This window comes from Leuciscus leuciscus, assembly GCF_965113295.1.
Source record: "Leuciscus leuciscus genome assembly, chromosome: 3".
NCBI lineage: Eukaryota > Metazoa > Chordata > Actinopteri > Cypriniformes > Leuciscidae > Leuciscus > Leuciscus leuciscus.
The window spans coordinates 40,597,661-40,623,233 of NC_138727.1; the positions used below are offsets into that span (position 1 = coordinate 40,597,661).

The following is a 25,573-nucleotide window of genomic DNA, read 5'->3' on the forward strand; positions in this document are numbered from 1 at the left end:
ACCCCATGATGCAGAGCCGGCTGAGAATAAAAGTTGCCGCACACAGCAGCGCAAATGAGAAGGACTTTTTTTCTTTTGAAATTGATACTATTTTTTATAATAAAGAGCACAAAATAATTACCTGTTATATGCTCCATTGTATAACTTTATGTCTACATATTTAGGAACAGATATTGGGTTCTGCCCAAAGTCAAGCAACATAAAAGTAACGTAAAAGTAACGAGTAACGTAAAAAGTTACTTTCCAAACAGGGTTACTAAGTAAAGTAACGGATTACTTTTTAAAAAAGAAACGAGTAAGGAGCAAACACTACTTTTTAAAAGTAACTTTCCCAACACTGTAGGTAACTGATATCTGCCAGCCCAGAAAAGTTAGTGAAGACATAGTCCAAGTGACTACAGTGGCTCAACCTTAAGTTTACCAAGTGACAAGAATACTTTTTGTGCACAAAAAACAAACGACTTTATTCAACTATACATTTTCTTCTGTGTAGGACTCTGAGTGAGTTCACGTAGAGTAACAGCGCAGCGCTTCTGGGTTTTACGTCAGAACGTAGGCTCACTATTGGCCAGCATCACACGCATCACACACATGACCAGCGTTGGCCAATAGTGAGCCTACATTCTGACGTAAAAACATATGTTTTCATAACTTATTGATCATATCACTTTTTACAGTGTATGAAGTGCCTGACAGAACCCTTTAAAGTTATACATGAGTGTATTGCTTAAATATATTAGTCAAATGTATTTTGACATTTGGCACTGACCTTCAGTGTCTTAATATTGTAACCCAAAATATTTAAAATCACAATACACAAATTATAATATTATAATGTATAAAAATATAATTATATATAATAATAATTTGTTACTACTACAATTATTCATTCACAATATATGTATACAAATGTATAATTTATAAACTAAACTTATGACAGGGTTGAAATAATGTATCTTTTAAGGATTATAGGCTTAGGGTTACTAATAATAAATGAGTAGTTTTTTGCAAGGCTGTTTCCACCTTACTGGTGGAAAAACATTAAGAACCAGCTTATTTGTTGACCATTAATCGGAATATTGGGGAGACTATCCATATCCCCATATGGATGTATGGATAATATAACAGACAATAATACATATATAAAAAGAGTAAATTGAATACTGTGTTGAGCAAAGTGCATACTAATGTACAATAAAAATGTGCAGTGCATTGCCGTACAGAAACAGTGGAAATTAATTTCTTCAAGCATTTCTTAAAGGACATGAAGAAAGATCTGAACTTGCAATTTTTCCCCCTACCTGAGATCTGCCAGTCAACAAAACGTAGTCGTTATTACATCAGCCCAAATTCCAAGAATCCCAAGTTTACCAATCTTCCAAAAGTTTGCATGCCAGAGATTTGTGGTGTCATCCACTAACCTGTTTGAGCAGTAGACAAACTTTGTAAGAAGTTGTTCAAGTATTCTGGGAATACTATTCCATGCATTACATAATTTCCGAGTTTCCCAGGAGGAAGTGGCAAGCAGTGAGCATGAGTGCTCAGGAAATTCTAACGAATTGACAATAGCGTTGAGACATGTCCAATCAATACACCCACACAAAATTCACGTATACTTTCTAGTCTGGTGAGAAGTTTGATGACTCTTCAAAAGTTATCTGAAAGTTTGGAGTCCAGTGCTGGAAGCTTGTGATGAAAGAGGACCTCAAGATATATAAGATGGAGAATCCGGAACATTTGCAGAAGCCGTGGCACAGACGTCGATCTCTGACGAGAGCACCCAACTCTAAAACACAGCCAGCAAAGACTTTGTGTTTGACACCAAGGAGATACAAGTAAGACTTTATACGATTGAGAAAATGAATTAATTTCTTTAGAGTTTGCTTGTGATTCCATTGCTGTCAGTGTATGAGCTTTCTGGTTTTGTTTTACAGTGCATTCTATGATATATGCCTTCCTAATGATACTGTGTGTGTGGTCTGGCAGCCTTGCATCCACTGCACACACATGGAGTCCAGAAACTTGCCCAAATGTAAGGCTGCAGGTTGACCGGATCAAAAATGTTTTGACCACTGAAAGTGTAAGTGCAAGTGTCATTAATATTAGTCTATTTTGAGTTCATTTCTTAATCTAAAGAGAATTCCATTTGTAAATTTAGTTCACACCTACTCCAAGTACAAGCGGGGTCATCTCTACTGAAAAAGGCCGTAGAAAGGTAAGTTACTGGCGGACATTTGACTTTTAACAGCTTCTTTTAGCTAGTGCTTATATCCACTGTACTGTATCTGACAAGATATGCATTTGTTCTTTTCTCAGTCAAAGTGTGAAGTTTTACAGGAACTTAATGATTACTGTAACTGTAAGGAGGCGTTTCAAAAAGATGGCGATGAAATCATCAGGAGCGAAACTAAAGGCCTAATATACAACTTACAGGTAATGAAAAGTGTTAAGGATGAATGAACTACATTTGCAAATATTACACAAGATGAGTTGCAATGTATCTTTGTATTTGCAGATGCTGAAACGCTCAAAAGATGAAAAACAGTGCAATTTATCAGATCGCTCGTGCCCCTCGAAAATTCAACAACTCTCTTCGTGGGAAAAATATATAGATTTTCAGAATCTCATTAGGGAGTGTTTACAAATAATACAACATGTGTGTCCTTAAGTGTTTTAAAAAGTACTGGAAATACCCTGCCACTTTTATATTTATATATTTTTATTTATCATTTAATATATGTTTTCACACATTGTTTGTGCACCTGACCTCTGGTATTTAAATTGAAAATATGTATTTTTTTATTGTGATAAATGTGTCAATAAAAAATGTTTTACATTTTAATATTTACAGTCGTGTTTCGTCAAATGTTTCAAAATGCTACAAGACACAAACACAGCTAATGAATTTTAAATCAAGAGTTTATTTTCCATTTCATGAAGCGGTTTCCATTTCCCTGTTAATGGAACAGCGATTAAATGACAATTATGGTATCAACTGCATGAATAACAAAATACTACAAAATTCAAAATGTCTTTTTCAAGAAATAGGAAATAAATAGAATCTAAATGACAAAATACAAAGAACAGGATTTTCATTCTTGTATAAAGCTCCTTTAGTGGAATGATTTTCAATGAACTAACATTAAAATAAGACTCAGATGGATGAGGGAAACAATGACCAAAAGGATGAATATATGAAATAAACAGGTGATGAACATGAACATTTTCCTTTGCCCCCCAAAACTCGACACATTATGATGGAATTCAACTTAATCACTCTGTTCTTAACAACAACTGATCCACAACCGATCCTGAAACTTTCTTTTTTCGGGCTCTGATCAATTACAGATGCTATCGCCAAACGTTTTCAGCATCCATCTGATAAGCGGAGTATGATGACTGGACACCTGATAAAGATGTTTGGTCTTAATAAGCAATAAATGGCCCCCAATAAATAGTAGCTGGTTAGACTCAGGACACAAGAGTCGTATTAAAGGATAAAGGCAGGAAAAACATCATTCCCTGCCCTACAGGCACAGCAATAAAAATAAAGCAGTCAAACTGAAAATCTTTTAAAAAATCCCCAATGTAATTTTGAAAGTAATGATTCATCGTTGAGTGTGAGAAGTTTTAAAACCCCAACCCCCCCTAAAAAAGGGAATGAAATGTGATAGTGCATGCTATGCGACTTGTATGACCAGTTTTCAATACTCATGGTATAGCTGGCATACCCACATAAAAGATCTTCAAAAATGCAATGCAATGACAAGGAAGTGTTCTGTGTAAGATAATGAAAGTGTTTTTTTTTTTTTATTGCCACATCACTTGGACTGGGGAAAATTGGGGAAATTACAATGAACGGCATGCGAAAATATGATAAGTGACTTTGTTACTTGATAAAAAAAAAATGTTTTGAGTACCAAACAAATAAACATAAAACACAATAATATTGTATGTTGCTAAAAATGTGTATTTTTCCCCAAGCACAAGTGAAGTAACGTTGGAACATAGTGAAAAATCATAAATTCCTTCCTTTCTGCGATATTTACTTTTTCAGCCTGCTTTGACTTAAAAACATCACCCCTAAACATTTAGTTAAAATGTTTTAAGGCCCAACAAACATATTTTAATGCATGTGGCAGTATGTGGTTAAAATGTCATTTATCATGAAAAATGTGTCTTTGATAGACAATTGCAATGCTTTTGGGCTGTTTGAACTATATTTCTTTAGGGAAAGTTAGACATTTCTGTGCCAATAGCAGCACCAGATAAAGTTTCCACTGTCTTTCATAGGTCAGTCAAATGGATAGTCCTGCTAAATTCATGCGTTGAGCGAATGTTTTTATGTCTCACCCGGTTGGGCTGATTAAGCAAACATATGGCATTTCCGTTTGGTATCGCTAGTAATACAAAAATTACACAAGTAACCTTTAAAAAGCAACTAATTAAAAGAAAAACTAAAATGAAAATTGTATTAAAATTTGAGGCTAAAATGAATATAGACGTATGTGCATTTTTTACTTATTTTCAAAAAATAAATAACAAAAATAAAAACTGAAAGTACAATGCAAAACCAGTGACACATGGGGAAGGCTGAAGTAGTTGGTCATGAGCACATCATTTGCCATTTTTTAAGACTGAATAACATTTTTCTCCCTCTGTCTGTCCCTAGCTTTTCCCAGCATTCATTTATCTGTGATTGTCCTGGTCCTGCTCTACCTTTTACAGAGCACCTAAAAGGACATAGTGATGAAAAAGAAAAAAGTGTTTCAAAAGTTTTGTGAGGAGACGCAAAGGTTTTTGCAAACGAACGAAAAGATTTTTAGAGGAACACAAACTTGACATCAAAATTTTGTCCAAAAGCATTGACATAATTTTTCTTCCCATCTCATGTTTTTTTCCTTCACCATGTCCTTTAAGTGGCTCTGTAACTGTTCCTTCGTACTTTTCTGTTTTTCACTCTGAGCATAAAATTCGTTCTACATTAGATCCGTACACTGCTTCTGTACATCAGCCGCTTTTCTGTCTGCCTTTGCCTCCGACTCACACACACACACACACACACACACACACACACACACACACACACACACACACACACACACACACACACACACACACACACACACACACACACACACACACACACACACACACACACACACACACAAAGACTCATATCCACACTCCTTCCTTCTAATCCCAGAAGATATTGGTTATGTCTGAGTCCAGGCTGAAGATCCAGACCAGCAATGGGGCAGAGATGAGCACAAATGACCAGGATACACCCCTAAATGCCTGCTTCAGTTTGCCAATCACCCCCCTGGCCACATTTCCGTCCTCCTCCAGCAACTCGTTGCCAGGCTCAATGTAGTTTCTGGCCAAGAACTTCAGGGCTTCATCCATCAAAATAACAGGCAGAGACATCTTCAGAACAGTCACCCACTGAGGCCAAGATAATGGTCTGATCTGAAATATGAACTACAGAGACAAACAGTAACAGACATGGCTTTAACTTACAGGAATAGTTCAGCTAAAAAGTTCTGTCATCATTTACTTACAACAAACTGTCTGACTTTCTATCTTCTGTGGAGCCTAAGTTAATCATAGAACAACTGACATCAATGGTCTCTACGATCAACTTAGGCTTATGATGCTTTTGGGAAATGCATTTGTGAACAAATCATTCAGGTTTTTGAGAACTGAAGCATTGAATTAGATTCAATGAAAAGATACAACTCAAAATAATATTTTTTTTCACAAATATGATAGGTCTACTCTCATTCTCAATACAAGGAGCGATAGGGCGGATGTCAAGATTTTTAATAAATAACATCTTAAATGTATGATATATAATGCATTTAAGATACTTTCATGGTGCTTTTTTTGCCATTTTGAAGCATGATGGCACAAGTCCTAATTCACTTTATAGTGACCAAGATAGTCTTCAAAAAATTCACCTTTTGTGTCCCACCAAAGAGAGAAAGTCATACAGGTTTTTGGAGCAACATACACCATCGTTCAAAAGTTTATGGTCAGTAAGACTTGTTTAAAGAATTTAATACTTTTATTCAGCAAGGACGCATTTTATTGATCAAAAGTGATAGTAAAAGACATAATGTTACAAAAGACTTCTATTTCAAAGAAATGCTGTTCTTTTGAAATGTCTATTTCTCAAAGAATCCTGAAGAAATATATAATTGTTTTTACTTGAGCACTAAATCAGAATATTAGACTGATTTCTAAAGGATCATGTGATACTGAAGAATTGAGTAATGATGCTGAAAATACAGCTTTGCCATCACAGAAATAAATCTTTAAATATATTAAAAGATTTTTTAATTCTAACAAGAGTTCACAATATGTAACTCTTTTACCGTATTTATGATCAAATAAACGCAGCATTGGTGAGAAAAATAGACCTATTTTAAAAACCGCACTGAGCCCAAACTTTTGTACGGTAGTGTAATTTTGACATCATTTCCTTAACGTTGCATAATTCTATCGATAAACTTACAAATATTCCAAACAGTAGTGATTTACTGTATTATCATCCATCATAGCCGTTATTTCTCAGGGAAGCCTTTCATCATCAGTGAAATAAGCAGCAATCTCCATCATTTCCTAGACTCATTGGGCAACCACTTTTACTGTGGCTTACTAACAGACAGGCATGTACAAGCCCAAACTATAAAACTCACACATTCCTCTTTAATTATGCCCAGGCATTATTCTGAGATACTTCTGCATCATCTTTTAAAATCTCTGGCACACAGAATCTTACTTACAGGAAGCGGGTCCACATATAAGATGAGGAAGTGTAGGGCCATGGAGAGACAGATGGCTCCCACCAGCCAGGGGTTTGACCACGGTGGCATCTTGAGTAGAGACTGATTTTCGGACAAACTGAAACACACATACACACAAAGACTGTCTTAAAACCAAACATAGGTAGAATGATTTGCCCTTTCCAGTATTATTACTGTTCAGAAAGATATTATAATATTACTTCAAAGTATAAATGATATTTAAGACATTTAGTTTAATGTATTATGTATTAAATATACAACACATATAAAAATAACAAACACATTTACACAGATTCTTTAGTACTGGGATAATTCAGGCAACAAAGAAAAAGGTTTCTGTAACAAAGAATTATTTTGGATGAATCTGTTCAGTCCCGTTTCTCCCATGTTCTCAGAAAAGCCGTTTTTCCTTGCTTTAGATACAAAATAATGTGTCAAATACACTACCATTCAAAAGTTCGGGGTCAGTAAGATTTTTTTATGTTTTTAAAGGCAGAATTTATTGGATCAAAAATACAGTAAAAAAAACAATATTGTGAAATAACAATTTTTTAAATTGAATATACATTTAAATGTAATTCATTCCTGTGATGCAAAGCTGAATTTTCAGCATCATTACTCCAGTCTTCAGTGTCACATGATCCTTCAGAAATCATTCTAATATGCTGATTTGCAGCTCAAGAAACATTTCTTAAAAGTATCAATGTTGAAAACATGTTGTGCTGCTTAATATTTTTTTGGAAACCGTGATGCATGTTTTTTTAGTTTTTTTTTAAGGATTCTTTGAATAGAAAGTTCAAAAGGAAAGCATTTATTTAAAATCACATTTTTTGTAACAATATAAAAATCCCGTTTAATTAATTTAATGTGTCCTTGCTGAATGAAAGTAATAATTTATATAAAAAAAAATCTTACTGTCCCCAAACTTTTGAATGGTAGTGTATATATTATATACTTTATAAGTGAGATACGTTATCATTTTGATGAAATAAAGAGAAAATCTAATTAAATGGTATATTTGCATTAAGAATATTTGAGCATAATAGTAAGTTGTAAGATGTGTTGTAAGATGAATGTTCTATTCTCCCCATAAAAACATCCAGTAGTGGTTTTATGTCATGACAGCATTTCTTAAAAATCACTTACCTGTTGAGGGCATTGCACATCTCTATAGTGACCAGCACAGACAGGGCCATAGTCATGGGGTATGGAGACTCGAACACGGAGCACTGCACTCCTGCAAACTCAGCATGACCTTCACTGCACTGCAGATAGTGAGACTATAGAAAAAACAACAGAGAAGATGTATTTACAGAACTGGCTTACTAGGTCAAAAATTATATTTTATCCTTATCCTCTCCTCCTGTACCTGTAAAAAATCTGATTTTGTAATAATTCAAGTTAGTAAGGTGGACAGCGGGGGGGACCAAACAAGTAAAACCTTGAAGAATACTTATTTGAAAATGCTGATTTTAATTCAGAATCAAAAAATTATGTTACAGCTCCAAAAATGTTGTCATAATTTCACCATTTATTTTAATGGGAATTCCTAGGTATGTGTACGTGTGTGTGTGTGTGTGTGTGTGTGTGTGTGTGTGTGTGTGTGTGTAAGCATGTGATTGTGTTCTGCATTGGGGGATGTTCTATAGACTCATGCCTTCATGCGTGTGTGTGTTTGTTCTGGATTGTGCCAGAATTGTAAATATTTTTTTGACAAATTTAAATAAAAATCCCCATTTCCCATTCATTCCTATGAGGGTCAAATTGACCCACGAGGAAAGGATTTGTTACTTTTTTTCAACTAGGGGTGGGCGATATGGCAAATGACTGAGCATTTCAGTCAAAACTAATGTAATATTTTAAAAAACAGAGCCTTACAAGGAAACAAAATAAATATAAAAAAAGAATGGCAGACATTTAGGCCAAAGTGGCGAAGATAAAAAATATTTGTTATTAAAAAAATGAGAACAAAGATACACATTACATATACACACAACTTATTATACAACTGAAATAAACAGTGATTTATTTTTTCAGCTACAGTATGTGTACATAACAGTAGCATTCAAGAAAGAAATTAAATGAACAAATATAAAAATAAAAAAACTACATTGACTTCACTGTATAAATTATACATTGATTCTTATTAAAGCTACTATTAAAGTTCTCAGTCAAGAGCAGTGAGTGATTTTCTCTTGGTGTTTCGTTGTTTTATCAACATTAAAAGGGATATTTTCCCCAAAATTGAAGTTGTTTTAAACCCGAATAAGTTTCTTTCTTCTGTAGAAAATAAAAGTTATTTTGAAGAATATGGGTAACCAAACAGTTGCATGTCCCCAGTGACTTCCATAGTATATTTTCTTCTACTATGGAAGTCAGTGGGGACCAGCAATTGTTTGATTACCCACATTCTTCAAAATATCTTATTTTGTGTTCAGCACAATAAATAAATTAATACAGGTTTGGAACAACAGAGTGAGTAAATAATGACAAAATTTTAATTTTTCGGTGAACTATCCCTTTAAGGACAAGAAGAAGCATTTTTACTATAGGCTACTGTCACTTTAAGAACGGCACACATCTATTCTAAAATCCACTCAAATGTTTGCTTTCACTTTAGACATAACCAACTGTGTTTGTGTAAACCTTTTCTGAATTTGACAATATTAGCGCAATAAGACTCGAACGATAACTTAGTCCAGTAACCAGGCACTGTTTGACAGGCTTTTAATGCCTGTGCGCTTCGGGTGTATGCGCTAAGAAAAGCGCATGTTAGAACAGTGCATCAGCCCGCGAATGAAATGTTTAACCGGCGAGGCTTTAAAGCACATGCAAATAATGAACTTTTGTGAACTACAGTATCCTGTGAGTATAACTACCTCTGCGTTAACGTGATGTGAAGTACGTCGTGTTGTACAGTATATTAAAGACGGAGGCGCCAGAACTGCAACTGATAGAATACACTGTTGCACGATACTACGATATTTCTTCAAAAACAGATCGTGGAGAGATTATAATCGTCCACGATCAAAAATCGTGATATCGCACACCCTTAATTACAACCACATAAACTTTTCGAATCCTGTCTGTTTTGTGTATTCCAAGTTCAAGTGTGACAAATCTCCCAAGGTCTAGGACCACTCCGATGAAATAGAATTTATTTATTTTTAAAGAAAATGAATTTCGGGTCAAAATGAGTCAAGGAGAGGATGAGTTTACATCAAGTTTACAGAAGTCCTTTTCAAAGAGGTACTCAGAGAAACTTCAGTGTGTGATTGTGTTTTGAGGATCTTATTTTGTATTACCAGTTGGTAGTAGTTGAGCTTTGGTCCATCATGAGCTGCCATGAACCACCAGGCAGCAGCTCCAACTGTTGCTGCCCCTACATAACCTGCAAAACAGAGAGAGATAAAGGAATTGAAACTTAACCAATTAAAATTTTCAGAGTCAATTCAATGGTTTTTAAACTTTAATTCATGGTTACCATCTAAAAGAGAGTGTGTGAAAGTTCATAAATAGATTGTTGTAATTTAGCCTCTTGACAGTTCTCTCGACTCAGTAATGTTTACTAGAGCTAGGTTGAAAATATTGATTAAACGATTTAAAATCGATCTTCATATTGATGAACTGACATCGATTCATAAATTCCAAGATCAATCTTTTGGTCTATGTTGTTTTCTGTTGATGTGTGAACAAAACTTCACTATTACATGTAGCATACCTCCCATCCAATAAGTCTAAGCTTTCATATTCTTCTTTATCATGAAATTCCAACAATAAATATTGTTTTGACGCTATTTAATGTGGCGTGACAGATTGCTGTAGTTGCCTCATCTTTCATGAAAACGTCTCGGTTACGTATGTAACCCTAGTTCCCTGACGAGGGAACGAGACGCTGTCCACATTTAGCTACACTAAAGAGGGACAGAGTTTTGAACAAAAAAACTGTGAAAGATGACACAAAATATAGGTGTCATTGCTTATGTCTGGATTGGAATGGGCCAGATGGCTCAGGCCAAATCTAATCCCCGCAGCACACCTCACACAAAGCTGTATGATATACACGAGGACAAATTGGATCTATTCCACATTTATACCACATTGGCACTGCTTGTGTGGCATAACCGTTCATTTTGTAAGAGCACGGTCATCTCTATAACAAGGTATGTCACAAGGAAAAACGCTACACTTTAATGGATACTAAGTGAATTGCAAAAATAATGACTGCACTTGTGTATTATAGCAATTGATCTAACCGGATCAATCCTTCATTTTAATAGCATTTTTTTATATACACTAATGACAAGAAGTGACATTTGTGTAAATGACTCACAGCCAATGATGAGGTATCTGCAGAAGAGCCAACCAGAAATGAGTGGTTCTTTAGGGGAGCGTGGGGGACGTGACATGATATCCAGGTCAGGGGGGTTGAAGCCAAGAGCAGTAGCTGGGAAGCCATCCGTCACCAGATTGACCCACAGCAACTGGACTGGGATCAGAGCCTCAGGCATTCCCAAAGCAGCTGTGAGGAAAATACTGAGAGACAGAGGGAAAGATACAATGTTTAAGGTGCGGTCACAGGATTTATTTTCATGGTACGCAGTATAAGAAAAAAACCTTTAGAGTAGTCAAGGTTTGTTTAAATTGAACCGTCTTAATTAAAACTCTTTCACACTGTAAACTGTGCAAAGTTATTAAGAGTACATGTTAGACATAACTTCTCAATTACACTGAACAGTATTATTACTTTATCAGCTCTTTGAATCAATGCCGGTTTGTTGAAACCTGCCAACTGACAATCCCATCTACTGTCCGGAACAGCAGGCTATATTAATAACTTTATCATAAAATGTGTTGTTGCATTCCAGCGCTGCTTTTAAACTATTATTCTATTTAACATGCAATAGACAGACGTTTTTGACCATTGTGCCGTATTTCACTGCTTTTTCAACGAGTTTTTAAAATAGCGTGCCAAGAAGTTAAACTTTTAAAAACACGAGACATTTTGCTGCACAGCATCTCGCAAATTTAAAAGCAAAAAAGCGCTCCATGTTCATTCGGCTCATGGCAGTTGGTTCTGTGTGAACACCCAGCCTAAACGCTAATCTACTAAACACAGTGCAGCGCAAACTGCTTTTTATCACGGACAGACAGACTACAGTGGTAGACTGATTGAATCGTTACATGAGAGAGGCTGCCACAAAACATTATTACTTTCTCTTTGAATTGCGGAAAGAACTAACATGGCAATAGAATTTATATTAAAATGTTGATGATAAGCTTTCCTGTAGCTCAGTGGTAAGAGCATTGCGTTAACAACGCAAGGTTGTGGGTTCGATCCCAGGGGATTGAACATAGCTATGTATTTTGTATAGGATAATGCAATGTAAGTCGCTTTGGATAAAAGCGTCTGCTAAATGCATAAATGTAAATGTAAATGTCAGGGTATGCAGTGTGCATACTCTGCGAACAGGCAGGGACGCCACTGGTCACATTTGCAGTTGTTCGACGAATTTTTGTGGGCGAAATCAAGTCATTTCAATAGGAATCTGCACAATTGGGAATTTCACATGAGGGCAAAATATTTCCACACGCAGATTTCGCAATGGGTTCTTGTTACCTGCTGTGGGTGTGCCCCCATGTAAATCAACCTTTGTCCCCAGTAAATCTGGGACGGTGATTAATGATACCAAACGTGTAATACTGTATGCTAATTATTTACATTAAACCATATAGATTCTTGGGTGAATTTTGATGATCTCAGCATGAGAGAGAAGGAATGAGGGAAGAGGGAAAGAGATATAGATTAGGATGATTCTGAGATGAGACTTGCATCTCGAATGGTGCACAAGAGTGAGTTAAAATGTTGATTTCCTTTGTTCTCTCAGAGAGTTGCCCTCTCTTCCAGAATTTCTAGTCTTACAAGTTAATTTGGGGATTTTAAAACAGCTTGCAAAAGCAAACTTTTCGAAATAATACACTCCGGCTGATAAACTCCTTCAAACCACCATTGGTCCTTGGCGATTATATAATAGGTAGGTGTAGCTCCAAGGCTCTGCCTTCTTTGACGTTTAAATCTTCTCTGGTTTATTTCTCTTTTTCAGTCTGTCGAGGTCAGACATCCATGAGTAAAAACATGAACACAATTGAGAGCTGCTTAATAGTGGAAAATGAAGTTTTAATTCTAATTGAAAGAGACACCGACACTGTTTTTTTCATGTTTAATACTTTATAGCTGCTTGTTTTAAATCATTTTGTTGTATAAAGTGCTATATAAATCAATGTGACTTGATTGAAGTGCTGAATTACAGAGCTTGTGCAAACATATCCACATCACTATGATCAAATGCTTTCTTTACTGCTGTTTTATTTTGTTATTGAGAGGAAAGCACCCAGCACATATTTACATATTTGCTGTAAACACCACTCTCAGCACCTTGGGCGGCCCCAGGATGTTCGCTAACATTATAACGTTGCAAAGGCATTTCAAACTTCTTTTTACCATTAAGCAAAGAAGGAAAAATAACTCAGCCGTGAATATATCAGGGCATTAAGAGTAAGAGTGATATATAAGAGTCTTTATTTCTGTCTGTACTTACCAGACTACCTCTCCAATGTTAGAAGAAATAAGGTAACGGATGAACTGTTTCATGTTGTTGTAAATGGCTCGACCCTCCTCCACTGCGGCCACGATGGTTGAAAAGTTATCGTCTGCCAAGATCATCTCTGAAGCAGATTTAGCCACGGCCGTGCCTGAGCCCATAGCAATGCCAATCTCAGCCTTCTTCAAAGCAGGGGCATCATTTACACCATCACCAGTCTGGATAGAAAAAACAAGTGTGAGGTTCATTCATTTGAGTTTTTTGCACTTTTGCCCTCAAACAAACGTAACTAGAAAAACTTACCATAGCTGTGATATCGCTTAGGCTTTGCAAATATTCTACAATGCGGCTCTTGTGCGTTGGCTCGACGCGGGCGAAACAGCGGGCAGTGCGGCAGGCCTCTCGCTGCAGGTGGGTAGGCAGCTCATCAAACTCACGTCCTGTGAGGCCGCTGCCATACGGCCCACTTTCAGCCTCCTCTTCCTCCTGCTCAGTGATGATGCCCACTCGACGACAAATAGACAGGGCAGTGGCCTTATTGTCGCCTACACAAATCAACACAGGAAGAAGACCTCAATTTGACTTTCTTTATATGCATATTTGTTCATTCTTACTGTGGCTGGGTACAGTTAGATAATAGACAGTCTTGTATTTGGCCTTATATTTGTCACTGAGCTTGCACTGAGAGACATTCATATGAAACGATTCCATATGAATCAAACACCATAATCCAAGTCCTTTGAAGAGATACTTATCACTTTAGATGATTACCGGTAATTAAAACAAATTTAAGTTAGACTTTTGTTTACATTTAAACAATGATTGACGCACATACATAGAGCACACACGATAAACACAGCTCAAACATGCGTGCTTCATGTATGAGAACCAATGAGGTTTGTTCTAGCGCGTGATGCGCACATGATGTGACACATGGATATGTGATGTGCTCTATCGGTGTATGTGTTTGAATAAAATCCTAATTTAGATCTGTTCATCATATAAAGTGATCGCATCTCTTCACAAGACTTGGATTAAACCGCTCGATTCATATGGATTCATTTTACAACCCCTTTATGACCTTTTTTATGACCTTTTGGGAGTTTTGGTTACCTGGACCTTCAATGGAAGGACAGAAATCCTTTAGGTTTCTTAATAAAAATACCTTAATTTGTGTTTCGGAAGATTAATCAAAGTCTTATGAGTTTGGAACAACATGAGGGTCAGTAAATAATGACAGAATTTTCCTTTTTTAAACTAAATCTTTAAAATCACCTCAGCATATGTGTTTAACCCACCTGTGATCATAATGACCCGTATGCCAGCCTGTCTGCACATACGCACTGCACTCAGCACTTCCTTCCTTGGTGGATCTAACATTCCCACACACCCCACGAATGTCAAGTCCGACTGAAAGATGCACAAAGAAAAGTGTTAGTAACTACTAAAACATTTTAAAAGCTTTTATGTCAATTAAAGGGGACCTATTATGCCCCTTTTTACAAGATGTAGTAATATAAGTCTCAGGTGTCCCCAGAATGTGTCTGTAAAGTTTCAGCTCAAAATACCCCACAGATAATTTATTATACCATGTTGTAAATGCATATTTTTGAGTGGAAGGAAAAACATTCTGTTTTCATCCATGTAACTTTAAATGCAAATGAGTCGATACCCGATTCGGCAAAGAATGGCTGTTTCGGATCGGCGCATCCCTAGTTTTCTGAGTGCACACATCTGAAACACGCTCACAGAAAGCTGGCTGTCATACAGTAAGTATTAAACGAAGTACTCTTTCCCAACTTATTGCGTTTAAACTGTCACTTAAAACACACCAAGTTCACATAAACACAGTCAGTTATGTCTGTGAACGTAAACAGCACGTAAAGAATTCGAATATGTATATAAGATCAGTGTATTAAAGTTAAACCAGCGTAATATACAGTACCTACTGCTATATATGCAGTTAATATGAATCAAACAAAAATAGAAAAACAGAAAATCACTCACTACTCTTGGTAAATTAACTTTAGTAGCTTTAATAAGAATACATTTCTTACCAGGAGATAAAGATGGCGGACTGTGTACAACTCACTGAGGGGAGGAGTTAAGCTAATAGGCCTTTATCACACTTCCATGTTCGAAAAGCATAAGCTACAAATAGGAGCGTAAAACAACTTCCCCTGCAGCCTGTATCAATGACTGTGCCCATAGTATGGGATTGTGGTTATTTATTTATGTAAAATTCAGAACATACTTCATCTAAAGAAACCAACCTCAATTTACAATCATTAATATTGTGAAACAAATATTAAGAAAAAAGGTGTCATAATATTCAGAATTTCCGACGCATATTTCATGATCTAAAGGGGAGCGTGCAAGCCATACGCAATACTTTAGAGCAGGGGTGGGCAAACTTTTTGGCTCAAGGGCCACACTGGGTTTTAAAATTTGACAGAGGGCCGGCCCAGTAGCAGATTATGAAACACAATCTCATGAAAGTGCCTATCTATACCACAAATTTTATTTCTCGTGCCATTTATATGCCAAGAATGTTTTTTGCGTGCATATGCTACGCACTGTAAACCCCTTGGTTAGGATTAGGGGTGTGGAGTGCGTGCCTATTACACGCCATAAAGTGCGTGTCATATGCACGCGAAAAGTAGGCTACTACAAATACAATTCGTGGTATTCGCACTTTCATGAGATCGGGCTGAGCAAACACATTTACGTTGTGGCAACGTCTGCGCGAAATTCAACAACTGAGAGACGACATTCTGACAATACATTTTTTATGCTAGATATCCCCCATTTAGCATGTTATGTTTTGAGGTTAATTTTTAATTAGTTAGATGTGAGATAATTATAGCCTATACTTTTTAAATATTGTTTATCCTTATTATTATTTAATGGGCCTAACAGTAAATTAGAAACAAAACACCTGCAAGTGTACACTTAGAAGAGTAAAAATGACAGAAATGAATTCAACTTTATTAAAACTGCATATGGCAATCAATTTGCACTTCCAAAAGTCATACATTTGTGAAAAAAAACGAAATAAACGAATATACAAATTTATTTTTAAGTATACTAAAATAAAACATAAAAAGCAAAGGCAGATCAGAACATTTCATGAACAAAACCGGGTTCTGTAACGTTACATGGCAGACAGGGGAGCGCGGTCGAAAGCCGGGCGGTAAACGGAATCAGTCAGGATACATCCACTAATCCAGAGGAGCAAAGACACTAAATAGCAGACAAATCAAAGGAAAAACTAAACGGGTGTGCAAGCGGTTACCAAACATTTTGTTTTCTCTGTGAGTTTCCAAAAAAGGAAAAAACATGAACGTGCAACAAGTCTATGCGCTTAAGTCGCTGTCTGTTTGGTTTCCATGGTGACGCGTCATTGCTTGTTACGTGACGCACCGCAGCCACAACAGCGCTGAATGAATGATGATCTGCTTTTATGTCATTTTTCCTTTTTTACATTTGTTAGCTATGGCATGAAATATCTGATATTCCGATTGTCAAATATATGCAACACTATATATATATATATAACGCAAAGTATTGCAAGAAAAAGGCTAAATGAAAAATGTGTTATTAGCCACCCAGCCAAATTTGAATGATAAAAAAAGCCGGCAAGTACATACAATAAGCTATCAAAATCTTGAAAAAATTAGCAGTTGTCTCTGCTCTCAAACGCTGGGGGCGTGTCCACTGGCTGCGCTGAAACCACGCCCACTCGCGGGAAAGCTGCCGTCGCCACACTCAACTGTCTGTCACCGCTACAGCCGGAATGGATGCTCCGAGTCCTAGCAGCTTAATTGTTTTTACAAAGCCATACATGTTCGAGCCTGGACTACCTACTATAATTATAACATAAGCACACAAGGCAACTTACACTCATTGGTGGGCACGCACTGCCGACGATAGCACCAGTTGTCGGCGCGACGGGAGTATGAACACCGAGGCGAGAGATAGTCGGCTCGGCCCCATTCACCAGTAACAGCGGACTATCAGTGAACCCCAGTTGTCTCCGACGAAAGTTTATAAAACTATCCCGTGTAAAATGATCACTACAGAGGCAGGTTTTGGCGGTGATCCTCAGCTCTCCATCAAGGCGGCTCTTCACTAAATTAATCCACCTCTTCTTGATCGTTTTTTGGAAATTTTAATAAGGACACCGATCTGTTTTGTACGTGATCGCATCCAGGTAGTACGCATTTCCGTGACGAATGGATAGCTAGCTAGCAAACTGTAGGCTGTAGTAACTAATAGTACTGACAGACAGTAACTCGCGATCGGTAAACTGATGTGATTGTGCTCTATTTAGGGGAGGGGCCAGCGTCAGGGGCTCCAGTGCGTCATCAAGTAGGGGCGTGTCCAGGATCTCAGGGGCTCCGGTGCGTCATCGAGCCCCCGTTTTAGCCCCGCCCAAAAAATCCGGAACACAGCAATGGTGAAAAACTGTTTAACGGTCTAACTCCACAATTCAGCACTTCACAGTTCACAGTCTTTGTAATATGTTTTAGCAATACATTTCTAATGTGTTTAGATTTTTTTTTTAGAATTGCCTTTACAGGGACTTTAAGACAATTTTGTAAATACTCGACGGGCCGGATTAAACAGCCAGTATGTGGCCCGCGGGCCGTAGTTTGCCCACCCCTGCTTAGAGTCTGATCACCTTACTGTATAACATAACTGCAAGAATACAAACAACATATCACATTAAAGAGCAGTAGAATTAGACAAAGCTTCAAATATTAATTACGACTTAAGTCTATTTTAGAAGGATAAATTGTTTAGGGGAAAACTTCTTGTATTAAACAATAATGTTCGGGGAAAAAAATCATGCACTTACTTTATGATGCAATCATCAATAATTTGATCAAATTGTTTTAAAAAATGAATATTTCCATATAGATGATTTTTCAAAAATAACTGGTTTGATCATCTTAAACGAGTCATATTCTCCATGTTTGAGTGCAATGATTGGATAGTATTACACTGTAGACCAAAATGGATGGTTAATCTAAATAAATTGAATGCAAAAATAAACAAATTGATATTAAAAAATCTAATTTAGTCAATCCGATTACTCCTCTGGCAGTACCTTGAGTGCGTGCTGTTCATTAATCTCATGACTGGCAGCTCAGATAATGTTACACAATAAAATAAAAGCCATGACATACATGGTAGGGCATCATGCAAGTCTAAATAAACAGTTTTAAATATTTACGTTTATTGTGAAGTTCAACTAAATGAGTTTCATTTTCTTCTCAAAACTTGCATCCATCCATTGACAATTTTGGCAATTGACAATTTTGTTTACGCTACTAATCAGTGCCAGATGTGACGACACGGGGACTGTGATAAAGGCCTGTTCCAATGTGACGTCACATTAGAGTACATTCCTGAACGGCTCATTTTGAGACACTGTTTCAGATTTATGGGGACAATAATAAATGGAGTGAATGGATTTTTACAACAATAGGATAGCTGTGTACACACACTGCAGACACATAAATATGTTCTAAAACAATACAAAAGGGAATTTTGCATAATTTAGGAATTCACAAACTTATTCCCATGATTTTAAATCAGTTCTCCACAAACTTTCTCACCTCATAGTCTATGAAGCCAGCAGAGTTCTCCAAGTTCAGGGTTCGAGGGTCAGGGGGTGAATCCCTGGTTGCCATGGCGAGGCAGCGTAGTGTATCACGTCCCGAGCCCCACTCTCTTACTGTGCTTAAGAGCTGCTCTCTGAGGTCAGAGGTCAGCGGCACCCGTGCGCCAGCTCCTACCCGTATCCAGCGGCAACGCTCCAGTACACTCTCTGGTGCCCCCTGTGAGGTCAGGACCAAGAGATAAAATGCATGTAGATTTGTAGATGCTTGGAGAGAGAGGATAAATTTCAAGAATCAAGAACCAGTTAATATTCAGAATGGAATATGGGAAGAGAATGTGTTCTTTTCAACAAAGAATCTTGAAAAAAACATATATCATGGTTTACACAAATATAATAAATGGCACAACTGTTTTCAACATTTATAATAATAATATATATAGATATATAGATAGATAAATAATTGATTATATATATATATTAGTGCTGGGCAACGATTAATCACGTCCAAAATAAAAGTTTGTGTTTACATAATACATGTGTGTGTACATATGTGTGTATTAATATATACAAAATTATTATGCACAGCACACACACATATATTATGTAAACACAAACTTTTATTTCATTTTTTCTTTTTTCTTTTTTTCTTTACATTCCTAAAGATTCACATCCCTAATTTTGTGCCAACGTGTCATTTTAAAAGACACAAAGACATTTTAAATGTTGGCTGTTGAATACCAACTTGTCACATCATCTTTTTTAAACATCTGTTCTTTTTTAAAATAACTTTTTCTTTATTAGTCTATTTTGTTAAAAGATTATTATGGTTATATATTGAACAAAACATTTCAGTGACTCTCCAACAAAAAAGAAAAAAGAAAAAGCTTTAAGGAAGGATGAAAGCCAGACCTTGACGAACATCTTGGCACCTGAAGCAGAGCGATTGAGTTTGTTTGGAGAGCAGAAAACAGACATGGACTTCCTGTCTCGAGAAAATTCCAGAGTCAGCTCTTTCCTCATTAACTGCTTTATGACCTGAGAGAGAGAGAGAGAGAAATAGACTCGCTACCTTTAGTGACTGTAATTTTCACAAGCAGTAGATCACAAAAACATCCTACAAGCCAAAAGCCACCAAACAAACCATTTAACAAACCCACAAAGAATCTGTGTATGCATGTATGAATTTGTGTATGCGCATACAGTATATATATATATATATATACATACACACACACACACACACACACAATAATGTGTCATTTACTAGAGGTTCTTTCAAAATGTTAATAATTGTTTTTAAAAAAACTGTTTGAATTAATGATTCAATATATATTCCATTTATATATATATATACACACACACTTTTAATATTTTTAATAATAATATTAAATTATATACATAATTTATAGATTAAGAAAATGCTGTTTAAAATAGTTTTACATGTAATGTACAATATCATATCATATTGCTGTTACTGATTACAGATTCTCTGTGGGCCATCATATTACTATATGAGCACTCACTGAACAGCAGGCAGTGGCTCTTTCAGCAGGTGTGAGGCCCTTCAGGTCTGTGTCGAACACGTTCATCTTCTCCACCAGACAACAGAGTGCCGTCTCAGTCGCTTCTCCCACTTTCTCAAACACCCCTTTACTCTGTGTTTTTCAGAGAGATAGAGGAAATACAGAGAAAATGAAGTCTCTACAGCTTCATGATAACATAGAAAGAGTACGTACATGTGCATACGTACCTCATTGTAATCCAGCGAAGAGTCGTTACACAGGGCACAGATAGAGGCCATTTCCACCAGCCCTTCATACTGACTACAGCGTATCGGTACGCCGTCCTTATAGCTGAAACAGAGAGAAGAGGGTGGAAGGAATGCAGAATTAAGGAGAACATAAGAGAAAATAATGGCTAAAGTGAGAGAAAGAGAGCGAGTCTTGTGAAAGACATCATAAGCAAACCGCAGGTTAGTTCAGAAGAGATTCCTGTGAGAAGTGTATGTGCATGTGAGTGTAGTTAGATGTGAAATAAACTCACACTTCTCCTTCAGGGGCGTAAGTAGATCCAGTTATTGTAAACTCGTTCAGTAAACACCTCTCACCTGCGACCATGTCCACAATAGACATCTGCACGCAGACAAACACACATGCACAGCCATGCATGCACACGCACACACACACACACACACACACACACACACATGATTAGTAAGTTTGATCAGTGGTTTTAAAACATCATTCCATGGTATTAATCTCCAAAACATTACAAAAAAAAAAATCCCACAATGCATTTGTTAGAATTACAGTGGATGCAAGTCTCTCTCACCCTGCAGACAGACATCTGGTTGGTGGTAAGAGTGCCCGTTTTGTCAGAGCAGATGACAGAAGTGCAGCCAAGTGTCTCTACAGACGGGAGGGAACGGACTATAGCATTTTTGCGGGCCATGCGGCGCGTGCCGAGTGCCAGGCATGTGGTGATGACGGCAGGAAGACCTTTGAGAAAGAACAAAAGACATCAGCGAGTAAGTTACGAGAAATGAGAGAGGAGTGGATCAAAGAGGGGGGGGGGGGGGGGTCAAATTTACGATTATACAATGAGATATTAAACAATATTTCTATAAATCAAGTTTTCATGAAACAATCAGTTATATTTAGATTTAAATACTGTATTTTTTATGCTGGCAAAACTTCAAGACTTCATCTATGCCTTTAATCAGAGATGGGGTAGTTTTCTGGATTATTTGGAAAACAAGTAGATGAATGGTCACGTAATGTGGTAACAAAGCTCATGAAGACAAGGAATATGTAGGATTACTTTTAATAAACAAACTCACAGGATCTACTCAGGAGAAAACACCATATACATTGATGATAACGGACAAAGGAACTCAGGCCAAGGACTATTAAGTACTAAACATAGACTGTAAAAAAAGATGGACGAAGCCCCTTCACTCTCTTCCATTGGTGAAAAGTGAAGCCGCCAAAGTCCTAATATGGTATTGACATTTTGCGCAGATTTGGGACCTGATTCTGCGCAGTAGTGAGTGTGAAGTAAAGCTGCGATATCAAGGTCCTGCCCTCACTCCCACAGAAACGGCTACTACAAAGTTTACTGCAGAGCAACTCATTGTGTCAGTGTGAAATAAACAGTTATAAACATGTAGAAATTAAAGTTGAAGCTCCAATCTCCTCCCGAAAATAAAATAAAAAGTCTGTTGGTGCCTTGGTGACTACTTTGTTTAGAAAAGCTGTCAATCACAGCTGTCAATCATGACGTCACGTTCCCGTTTTTATAGCATCAAATAACAAACTAAGATCAAACTTATTTTAAAAAACGAACACTTAAACTTAAATCAGCGTGATAAAACTACCTAAAATGACAGAAAACATCTTATTTGAAGTGTAATTTGATTGTTTAGTTTCAATCTCGTCCATTAGACTTCATGGGGAGGCGGACTTTATGACCTATACTGGGACCAGCCACCGGGGGGCGAACGAGACGCTTTGGCTTCACTTTTCAGCACTTGTGGCACGCTTGGTACTAAAGCAAATGAGTGACTAATGAGATAATTAAAACAGGTGGACTGAATATAATGCTAACAAAGGAACAAACTAGAAACTAGGTCAAAGGACGAGAAGACGACAAATAAAGCACACATGTTACAATGCTGTCATTTTGGTTGTTTAGTTTCATTTCCTTATTATTTATTTTTATTATTACTGTTAATTTTTGTATATGTTTTGCCTGTTTGTTTTGTGGTTAATATAAGTTTAAAATTAAAAAGCTTTATGACAAAAAAATACTGTATTTTTAATACTCCAAAAGGAGTTATTCTCTATGTAAGTAAGCACTGATTCTGTATGGAGCCAGATACATTTACAAAACAAAATTTATAAATGCGCAGCACAATTCACATTTACAAAATCCAATTCGTAAATACACAAGTAAAAGCATCAATATTTCCCCTAATGCACACACAAAACCATCTTACCCAAATAAATGTAGAATGTTTACACAGATTCAGATTCAACCATCCATAAATACATGTAACATCATTCATAAATGTGTGATGGAAAATAATTCAAGAACTTGATATATACAGATTTGTGTAAACATTTAAAATTCGTTTAGGTAAGATGCATTTGGGGAAATATTTATGCTTTTACTTGTGTATTTATTGAACAAACTCCATCACACACCTGCAGGTGATAGGTGCATAGGATAACAAGACCAAATAGGTAGGTCGTTTCAGCAGATAAGGAACTCCCGCACACTATCGTTACTTGCAATTAAAACTTAATACTTGTGTATTTATGAATTGTGTTTTGAATTTACGAATCGGATTTTGTAAATGTGAATTGTCCTGCACATTTATGAATTTTGTTTTGTAAATGTATTATTTTTGAGGCTGATCTGGCTCCATAATTCTGAACTCTGAAACGCCTCGATTGTAGTCTTGATTTTCTTCCGAGAACGTACACATCGCAATGTTCTTCAATTAAATAAATTCCCAGCCTAGGTATACACAAAAAAGAAAGGGGCTAGGCCGGGTTGAGTTGCATTAGTAGTGTGCTGAAATTTGCAGTTAATGTAAAGGGCGTGACATTTCCAAAACATGCTCAGAGCAGTTGACCAATCACAACACACTGGTCCAGCCGACCAATCAGAGCACAGTTGAAGCTCTTTGGAAGGAAGGGCTTCACAAAGACACGAACTAAACAGGGGTCTGTTTCTCAGAAGCATAGTAAGCCTAAGAACCATTGACATTAATGGTCTTTATGATGAATTTAGCCCAGGGCATTACTGACAGATTGGGAAGAGAGGTGCTGTAAATATGTGAAAAATAAGGTGCTTTTTGAACATTCAAGCACGAAAACCTAATCTAGTAGACCCCAAAAACAAAATTAAGACTGTGTAAAAAAGCAGAAAAGGTCCTCTTTAATAACCAACAAAAAATGCTGATTTATTTTTATTAATTTTGTCATAACTTTAAATTGAATATTGTTTTGTTTTTTTTATCCTAAAAAATTATGTTCATTTCTATGTTCAAATTTTGAATCCCACATTTTCAATGTGCTCTCAGACTTCTGGACCCCAACATATAGCTTGATGACAAGCGTTCCTGAGCAAAGGAGATTTCAATAATTTGGCAACAGTAGAGAGAAAGAAAAAGGTTAAGATTTGCAGACCCTCAGGGATGGCGGCTACAGCCAGAGCCACGGCGATCTTAAAGTAGTACACAGCTCCACGCAGCCAGCTGCCTCCGTGCACTGGGTCACTGAAGTGACCGATGTTAATGCCCCACACCGCCACACAGATCACTGTGATCACCTTCAGACAGAGAGAGACAGAAAGAAAGAATAACTCATGCAAAACAGCTACTTCAAACTCAACACCTCTAAAACTCGATAATGCTGACAAGTTCTGTTAGAGTAAATGCTGACTGTTACGAAGCGGATGAAGAGGGTCTGTCAATGAAATGCTGCTGTAAAAAATACAAATTGACCTGCTTTAATTCTCCTGTAAATGTATTTTAATGTTCATTTATTCATCACAGAGGCTTTTTGTAATGGAATACTAGACATTAGATTAGATTACACTAATTCTGATTGACATTGGGCAAAGTACAAGTACACGGCCAATAAAATGCAGTTATATATTATTTAAATAATGGTGAAAGAGCAAATGGTGTGAGGTATAGATAGCAAGAGATCAGTTCAATGCAAATTACTAGGAATAAAAATAGAGACTGTGCAATGTGGTATAAACGGCAGATGACAATGACAGTGCAAATTACACCGTGTATAAATGAAAAGGGTACAGTGAGTTAATGAATAGTGAAAATGTGCAAAAGGGACTGAAATAGTAAAAATAATATACGGTATAAAAATGGCAAATGACAAGTTTTAAAAACACAATGTGCACTGAATTCAAGTATAACAGGAAATAGCAGAATTGTAGCCTAGAAATCTAGACACACCCTAGCGGCAGCAAATGTAATTTGCAGCCAGGGTCGTCTAGCAACTCTCCGGTGGCTTGCGAGCTGGAAAAACCAAACTCTAGTCAGGCCAATCACATCGTGTATAGAGTCGGTGGGCGGGCTTAACATAATGACGGCAGAGTTGCGACGGTTCCGCGTGAATTCCCTGCTTCTTGAAAACAAAGAAGATGGATCTTTCAAATCGGCTTTGGCCGCGACTCTGGAGGACTTTGGAGTTAAGCTTTTCTTTGAGAAAAGAACAAAGAACGGCACTGAAGTCATTCTTAAAAAAGGAAGATGTGTTCGGAGTTTTGCCGACCAGATACGGCAAAAGTTAAATCTATCAACTAGCTCCGCTGGTGGGAAAACGCTCTGATTGGTTGTAGCGCTATCCTATTGCGTGCAGAGGGAATATGAAAGACAACCGTTTATCCCGCCCCTCGGATTGAGCCCTGCCGATGGTGTGTTCCCAGACCCAACATCCAACATCCAACATCTAGCAGAATTGTGCAAAACGGCAAGAATATTTTTTAATGTGGTATTATTT

General features: G+C 36.9%; 1 protein-coding gene and 1 long non-coding RNA gene across 2 annotated transcripts in view; one reads left to right on the plus strand and one right to left on the minus strand.

Moving 5' to 3' along the window:
* The first annotated feature begins 1,416 nt into the window (after positions 1 to 1,416).
* On the plus strand, positions 1,417 to 5,122 carry LOC309493592. Its single transcript, XR_014204011.1, has 5 exons — positions 1,417 to 1,835; positions 1,935 to 2,080; positions 2,159 to 2,215; positions 2,317 to 2,433; positions 2,516 to 5,122. It is a non-coding gene; the product is annotated as an uncharacterized lncRNA (long non-coding RNA).
* LOC309493589 (sarcoplasmic/endoplasmic reticulum calcium ATPase 2) overlaps positions 2,902 to 25,573 on the minus strand; it is a 30,470-nt gene continuing 7,798 nt past the window's right edge. Inside the window, exons 9-23 of the mRNA XM_082162717.1 lie at positions 24,236 to 24,377; positions 21,372 to 21,538; positions 21,084 to 21,172; positions 20,791 to 20,893; positions 20,564 to 20,695; positions 19,950 to 20,075; positions 19,036 to 19,257; positions 14,710 to 14,821; positions 13,715 to 13,956; positions 13,409 to 13,629; positions 11,143 to 11,345; positions 10,115 to 10,200; positions 7,956 to 8,089; positions 6,789 to 6,906; positions 2,902 to 5,481 (exon numbers count right to left, since the gene is read on the minus strand). Coding sequence (XP_082018843.1) covers positions 5,197 to 5,481; positions 6,789 to 6,906; positions 7,956 to 8,089; positions 10,115 to 10,200; positions 11,143 to 11,345; positions 13,409 to 13,629; positions 13,715 to 13,956; positions 14,710 to 14,821; positions 19,036 to 19,257; positions 19,950 to 20,075; positions 20,564 to 20,695; positions 20,791 to 20,893; positions 21,084 to 21,172; positions 21,372 to 21,538; positions 24,236 to 24,377 — 2,382 coding nt within the window. The 3' untranslated portion in view covers positions 2,902 to 5,196. The remainder of the gene's footprint in view (positions 5,482 to 6,788; positions 6,907 to 7,955; positions 8,090 to 10,114; positions 10,201 to 11,142; positions 11,346 to 13,408; positions 13,630 to 13,714; positions 13,957 to 14,709; positions 14,822 to 19,035; positions 19,258 to 19,949; positions 20,076 to 20,563; positions 20,696 to 20,790; positions 20,894 to 21,083; positions 21,173 to 21,371; positions 21,539 to 24,235; positions 24,378 to 25,573) is intronic.